At 46.0% G+C, this 8133-nt stretch overlaps 1 protein-coding gene across 1 annotated transcript; it reads left to right on the top strand.

Annotated features, from left to right (window-relative positions):
* The first annotated feature begins 5316 nt into the window (after positions 1–5316).
* On the top strand, positions 5317–5895 carry LOC139835636 (uncharacterized). The gene has a single exon (XM_071825495.1). The coding sequence runs from the start codon at positions 5317–5319 to the stop codon at positions 5893–5895; it is 579 nt and encodes a 192-aa protein (XP_071681596.1).
* The last annotated feature ends 2238 nt before the right edge of the window (positions 5896–8133 follow it).

The raw sequence follows: 8133 nt of genomic DNA on the forward strand, positions 1-8133 counted from the left end.
TAGTCCAACAAGGGAGGATAGAAACAAATGATGAAAGGTTTGACCTATCTAAAAAAGACATACCGGTAAAACCTCCAATCTCGAAAATGCAACAAGTTGCCCATGCAAAAACCGTTCTTGATGAACTAGAGCTTGTCATGAGAATAAGCACAAGCTCTAAATCATCACATGGATAAGATCCAAATAACACTAAGAAAGATTATGAACCAAACTCGAAAACGCAACAAGTGATCTATGCGAAATCCGTTTTTGATGAACTAGAACTTGTCATGAGAATAAGCACAAGCTCTAAAACATCACATGGATAAGGTCCAAATAACAACCAAGAAAGATGATGCAAGGATGTAAAGGTTTGAGCTCTCTCCGAACGATACGATCGAGTTACTCACTCGAGAGCCCTCTTGATAGTACGGCAACTAAACTATAAACCGGTTTCCAACTACACTATGAGACCGGTGAGAAAGAAACCCTATCAAGAGCAAACCTTGCGCATTCCACTTGAGCTTGATGACGACGATCTTGACCTCAACAAGATGGAACGCCTTTCTTGCTTGTGCTTGTTTGACGAAGTCTTGTGGATTGCACCCCCATAATCCACCATGGGAGAGCTTCTTCTTCGGCACATCTTCACATATCCATGATCACCATATGGATGGCAAGACTCAAGCAAAGGATCTCTTCGAGATGGCTTATCTTGAACTTGCACTTCATTTCTCCATGGCAAGCTTCAAGCTTATGAACTCTTCGAGTTGGCTCATCTTGAACTTGCACTTCATTTCTTCATTCTTCATCATGTTGATGTCTTGAAGTAACTTGAGGGCTCACTTCATCTTCATCTTCAAGACATACTTGACACTTGATATCCTTCATCAAATTCTTCTTATTGCAACCTTGAAGCCAACATATGGTTCAAGAATTGCCTATGGACAACTCCTACAAATATAACTCACATGCAAACATTAGTCCATAGGGATTGTCATTAATTTCCAAAACCACACATGGGGGCTCCATGCACTTTCAACCACAACGACTAGGGGCGCCGGGGAGCAACGGATCGCCACGGATCCGTGCGGGCCGTGTCACAGAGAGGTTGGGGGCGAACGGAGGCGTCGGTGAATCGCAGATCGACGCGAACCGAAAGGTGCGCCGTCGAGAGGCGGTTCATCCGTGACCCATCTAGTCGCCGGAAGTGGCCGGAGACGGCCAGGATAAAGCGGCGACGGCGGTGGCGACTGCGGATCGCCAGTGCGTCGAGGAGATTAGGGTTAGGGAGAGACAGCGTCTACGGCGCGACTAGGTCGGTTGGACCGAGCCCAGTGGGCTGGTCCAACCTAACCAGCTCGACCACCTGACAAGTGGGGCCACAAGGGCATTTTGGTCCTTTCAAAATTAATCATTTAATTGTATCTCTCCAGAAATTTTAGAAAATAAATATAACTCTAAAAAAATAAATAAATAAAAATATGAAAACCACTCAGCATAAAATTCTCTATCATAATAAAATATGAAATGGATTTTTTAAGACAAATGAAATTAAGTCATAATTTAATGAATATTATAATCATTAAAAATCACACCTCATATTTTTAATGAAAATAAGTCCATGACACCTTTTGGACTTTAAAAACACCTTGGCAACATTCCAAGGTAGTATTTTACCTTAAACAGAGTATCCCTAAATTATTCTTAATAAACACCTCTTACATGAAATAATAAAGCATCGGGAAGGGGGAACAAACCCTAAAATCTGAAAGCAAGCATAATTGCTTCTTTAACCATTGCCCTTATCGGACAATGATGCTTCTTTCAGAAACAGAGGACCAGAGTCAATCCAAAACATCCAACTGCACTACATCGCAGTTGCCAGGCAAGTTCATCGCTTGCTCATTTCACTTGAGTATTTTACCAAATTACTTGCAAAGTACTATAATTACCACCCTTGCATGAAAAGCAAAATCACTATTTTCATAACTATGAAAATGACTATGTGGTTGGCAATGGAACCATGGAATGTGTTGACATGGTGGAGGTTCCATTGCAATGGGTTTATATCCATTTAGGATTAAACAACAAATGGCGTCCAGTGATTCTTGTGCCGTAAAACTCGTGTTAACCATAAGATCTGGAGTGGGACAGAATAGTCAGTTGTACTTCCACCTCTCGTACATCAAAGGATGCGCTTACCGTAGACAGTTGATCCCGAGGGACAAGCGGTGGGGTGGGGATCCCATTCTAATTCCCCACGGTAATGCGGTCTATGATGGGTTGCATTGGCCGGCGTAGGTCTATGGTTGCGACCTAGTAGTTGTCGAGATCGGAAGATATCCAAGTGATATAGCCCGGCGAGCACCCAAGGTCGGAATTGCAACAAAGGGTGGGTGTGCGAGGTAGCGGAGGAGTATGATTGGCTAAGACCTTATACCTGGTCTCACACCAACGGAAGTGTGGACAGGAACTCCATGAAGTTCTAGTAAACCGGTGAAGACTGACGGACATAGTTCTTCTAAATAAAATCAACCTTTTTAAGAAATGGTTATCAAAACCTGCATTGGTATTAGATTTTCTGGTCTAATATCGTAGCTAGTGCATTAAACACCTTTTTCCTATAATGAACTTGTTGAGTACGCTCGTACTCATACCTCTTATAAATCCCCTGCTTAGATTATCTGAATCATCTTGAGGATGACACCGACGGCCAAAATGGAGCAGATGGGATCTGCTATGAAGAGCCAGACCTCTCCGAAGGTGTAGAAGGAGTGGATTACCTCATCGTCTACGGAGCCAGGGAGGGTTCCGAAGGAGAACAAGCAGAGATTACCCTACTAGTAGTAGTGAACGAGCAGTATGAACACTTTAGTACTTAGCTGCTCGAGGAGAATAAATGTATGACCTGCTAAGACTCTTATATTATAAGTTAAGTCGGGTTCACCCCGAACCCAGGAGTAAACCTCTTTGGACCCAGGAGGAGCTCCGAGATGATGTATATATATGGTTTGTAATAATGTATGAATGAGTTATGGACCAGCTATGTTCTGTTGTACTACTCTGAGATATGTAATATTTGCGAATTGGTACTTCGTGAATGTTATATCAACGACTGGCATACTACAACATACAGTGGTATGCAGGGTCACCACAAAACCCTAAGCGTAAGCCTTAGGGGATCGCCTCGCTGTGACTAGAGGAGGGAATATGACCTGATGTCGCCGTCGCTGGCTCGGAGGAAAATGAAAACGCCACGCAAGCAGAGTCCGGGCGGAGTAGAAACCCTAGGCGTAAGCCTTAGGGCGTATCCCAGTTTGTGTCTATGACTAGCTGAATGCTCGTGCGTTGCCACGACACATATTTTCTCCTCGTCTATAATATATAATATAAGAAATATTTCTTTGGGTTTCCATGGAACTACACGTGACATATAAAATCATATTTCTGAGTGTTTCTTTTTGGTTTCACCAATCTACCTATCATCTTCATTGATCGTGTATCGACTCTATGAAAAGAGATCTGTTAGAGTTAGAGACTAATAATATAACTTGGAGGCCTAATACGTAATGCTTATTTTTTAAAATAATAATATTTATATCTCATGGACGAACGAATTTGAACATTCGGATGCACAGCAAGTAACGTTTCTTCTATCTTGTGGTCGGACGGATTTAAACCCTTGATTCAGTGCATAGAATCTCGATGACAACAATATATAAGTGTATATTGACCAAGCTAGTGTACATCGAATCCTGATCGTTAGTTGCTTAGCATCAAATCACCAACTTTTAGGCTAAATACTTTGGTACCATTTAATTTTACATTATACAGACAAAAATATACCTTATTTTTATGTTGTCGTAAAAAAAGATCTAACTCGAACATTTTATATGTTGGCATTTTTTTCTAGAGAGAAACCATGACTGCTTCGTGTAATTGTTTGTGTACACCACTTTAGTTTTAGAGTGAAACTTTAATTAAACATCCAATTGGACCTATTTATTTATTTAAAATGTAAAATGCATGTAATGACACGTGTGGTAGACCAAAACCAAGGCGCAAATTGACGCCACATAAAACATACACGCGCGCACGCACGAACGAGCTATACACGCAGCAAATCTTTTCTTCTGGATCACGTGTCCATGGACTCCATTCATACATGAACAAACACCTACCTGCAAGCTCGATTCCAGCAGTCGGAGCCACCGACTGATAGCTTATCCATCCACTCCAGCTAGGTGATTGGGGGAAAAGTGTGTGTGCCAAGCGAGACGAACAAATCGGTTGCCGTCGCATCCGTCACCGAGCCGCCGCCGTGCTGGAAGCCCGCTCCCACCACGCGCTGTAATCTCACGAAGATTCTGCGCCTCGTTGCCCACGAGCTGTGTGCTCAGCGCCGCAAGCCTCAAGCCCATCGTCTCCGGCCGGCTTGGTATCCACGCGCGGCCACCAGGCCTTCCTCTCTCGCCCCAACGCCGGACCTCTTCGCCTCCATCCCAGCTCATCTGCCGCGTCTCCACAATCTCGGCCAGTACCTCTGTTTGTACACTTAGCCGGCCTTCTACATCAATTTGCTTGATTTTTTGAGCCACCGACTCCAAATTTTGGAGCCGATGACTGAAAACCAGCTAGGAAAGACGCCATAACTGACAAAACAGCTGGGATTTTAAACCTAGCGTCTGCAATCTAGCCTCGCGTTGTGGATTGCATAATTGCACGAGTGGTTGGAGACTTGGCGAGCGCACGGTTATACATGTCACGCATTGTGAAGCTCGTGTTCATCCCCTTTCTTCCGTGAGTTATGTTGCCTGAATCCAGAATTTCCAATGAGCATAATCAACTTTACCTTGCACACAAGTCGAACGCAGAGTAGTATTACTAGTAGCTAGTCCGGAAAGAATCGAGAATTTGCAACGCCAGAGACTGCCAGTCATGGCTCATCCCCGTTCACGAATAATAACATTAAATAGAAAAATGGTCGCGTTTTTCGGTGCGGTTAGGGTTGGCGACGCCTTGGCTTCGGCGATCGTGATCTCACGCGAACTTGTCTGGTGATCTCGAGCCTTGTTCGTAATCATCCCCGTCTCCACTCCTCCCTCTCCCGTCCGTCTGAGTTTCTTGGACGGCTGCTCGACTCCAACTCAGATCTCTTCACAATTTCGGGGTGATCAAGGGGCAAACCTGCTTTGCTTCCCACCCTTGGCCCGTGTTGGTGATCGGATCGGCGTTGGCAGCAACACGGTGGACAAGGGATCACTGGTGGTGGCTGATGTTGTGGCCGCAGCGGCCGGATCTCATGATCTGGTGGCGGCATCTGGTGATTAGGTGATGGGGAACTCCTCGGGTGATGGTTATGCAGGCAAGCCCGCCAATGGCGAGGAAACAGTTGAGGATATGATGCAGCGACTGAATCTCACGTCGAAGGAAGCGGATCCCCTGATCTTGGATGATGAAGGAGATTCTGATCTCCCATGCTCGGAATGGGCTCTCATTGGTAAAGTCTTGTCACCGAATACTCTCCACGTGAATACTATCAGGGCTGTGGTGAGGCCAGCGTGGGGGAATCCCAGGGGATTGGTTGTTCGTCCTATGGGTGCTAATCTGTTCATGGCGGAATTTGCATCTGAGGCTGATAAGCTTGGTGTGGCCAACGGAGGGCCGTGGCATATTAGTAAGCATGCGATCTTGTTGAAGGATTATGATGTTAAGGCTCAACCTGAAGATGTGGTTTTTGATGAGCTCACTGTTTGGGCTCGTATTTTGAACCTCGGTTATGAGTTGATGAACTCGGAGAGTGGCACTCCGTTGGCATCTCGTCTTGGTACAGTGGATCGAATGGAGGTGGATGAGGAAGGAAGGGCTTGGGGATCCTACCTCAGGGTTAGAGTCACTATCAATGCCACATAGCCAATCATGCGCTGTATCTCAGTTTTCTCAAGGAAGAAGAACACGACAATGTTGTATAATGTCATGTATGAGCGGCTCCCAACTTTTTTGCTTCTCTTGTGGCTTAGTCGGACACTCGTCTCTCATGTGTCCGACACCGACAGAGCGAGACTCGGAAGGGAAGCTGCCATACCATGGCGACAAGTTGTGTGTACCGGAGGATAACAAGAGGAAGGGCGCTATGCCCAGGGGTCAGACATAGTCTAACAAACCCTCCGGACAGGGCACTGATATGGGGCGTGGTTCACAGGGCTCTGCGTCCGCTGGGGGCAACAGATATAGAGCCGAAGCTTATGGTGAGGTTAACTCGCCGATCAAGAAGAACCCTATTTCCCGCAGACCAAATGCCAATAGGAAGAGGGAGGTGGTGACTACTGGTGATGGCGCACGCTCTGTTGCCATCTCTCCGACGAAGCTTGGAGCCCTGGACAGAGACGCAAGCAGCACAAGGCTTATCGCCCAAAAATCTCCCTATCACGGATGCGGGTGCCCTTGTCACTGTCCCGGTGGGGGTGGCATCTAGTCTTGACTCCAGTGGCACCTTGGTGGCTAGTCCTAGTGGGATGGCTTCAGTTGATTCGAATAAGAAGCAGAGAACCACAACTACTCGATCGGCGGATCCGGCGGCGGCTGTAGGACAGCCCCGCCAAACGCAATGATCTATCTATGTTGGAACTATCGAGGTTTGGGGTCAGACTCGACAGTGGGTGATCTTCGGTGGCTCATCAAAACCTTCCGTCCCTCCTTCCTCTTCTTGTCTGAAACGATGATGAAGGATAAGAGAGTTCACTACAAGAAAAGTTGCCATGGCCGACGAAGTTGAAGTCGCGCCGTGGTTGCTGGTGTACCATGGCCGACGATTTTGGGTCTGTCCATTGTGCATGTCAAAACGTTTTTTTTCTCGTTTTTGAGGCCACCTAGCCCGACGAAACCGGCCAAAACGTTGCGTATGGTGGCCCGGGACGTGGTGCATCTCGAATTCTCGGGTTCGCCGGCCGAGTCAACGCAAATCCGCACCGCCGAGGGATGTAGGGCCCAGATGGCAGCCTCTCTGGCATTGTTTTTTTTCTCGATCGCGCCATCTCGTTCAACGCTATCCGATCGAGCCGTTTACGATGCAGGATCATGGGTCCCGCATGTCATCCTCTATGAACCAAAATTCTTTCTATTCTTGGATTTTTTTTTGACCCCCTGATTTCTGGCTACTTCCTTTTTCTTTTGATCCCTTGCCGCCTTGGAAACGTTAACACCGCTGCTACTAATTGGGACTCGCATGTCATCCTCTATGGGCAATCAACTTTCTTTTCTTGGAGTTTTTTTTGGCACCTCAAATTTGGTCACTTGCCTTTTTCTTTCGATCCCCTGCCGCCTCTCAAACGGTGATACCGCTGCTGCTAAATGGGACCCGCATGCCATCCTCTATGTACTATAAAACTTTCTTTTCTTGGATTTTTTTGGCACTTCATATTTGGTCACTTACCTTTTTCTTTCGATCCCCTGCCGCCTCTCAAACGGTGAGACCGCTGCTGCTAAATGGGACCCGCATGTCATCCTCTATGTACTATAAAACTTTCTTTTCTAGGATTTTTTTTGGAACCTCATATTTGGTCACTTGCCTTTTTCTTTCGATCCCGTGCAGCCTCTCAAACGGTGATACCGCTGCTGCTAAATGGGACCCGCATGTCATCCTCTATGTACACTCAAGTTTCTTTTCTTGAATTATTTTTGGCTCCTGATATTTGGTCACTTGCCTTTTTCTTTCGATCTCATGCCACGTTTGAAACGTTGAGGAACCTGCTGGCTCATGGGACCCGCATGTCATCCTCTATGTGCTATAAAAGTTTATTTTCTTGGGTTTTTTTTACCCTCTGATTTTTGGCTATTTCCTTTTCCTTTTGATCCCCTGCCGCCTTGGAAACGTTGAGTAAGATGCTGACTCATGGGACCCGCATGTCATCCTCTATGTACAATCAACTTTCTTTTTCTTTTGATCTCAAGCCGCATTTGAAACGTTGAGACCGCTGCTGCTAATTGGGACCCGCATGTCATCCTCTATGTACAATAAAGTTTTTTTTGGATTATCTTTGGCTCCTGATATTTTGTCACTTGCCTTTTTCTTTCGATCTCATGCCGCCTTTGAAACGTTGAGTAAGCTGCTGGCTCATGGGTCCCACATGTCATCCTCTACGAACAATAAAA

Source organism: Lolium perenne, chromosome 2 (assembly GCF_019359855.2).
Source record: "Lolium perenne isolate Kyuss_39 chromosome 2, Kyuss_2.0, whole genome shotgun sequence".
In the NCBI taxonomy this organism is placed as follows: Eukaryota; Viridiplantae; Streptophyta; class Magnoliopsida; order Poales; family Poaceae; genus Lolium; species Lolium perenne.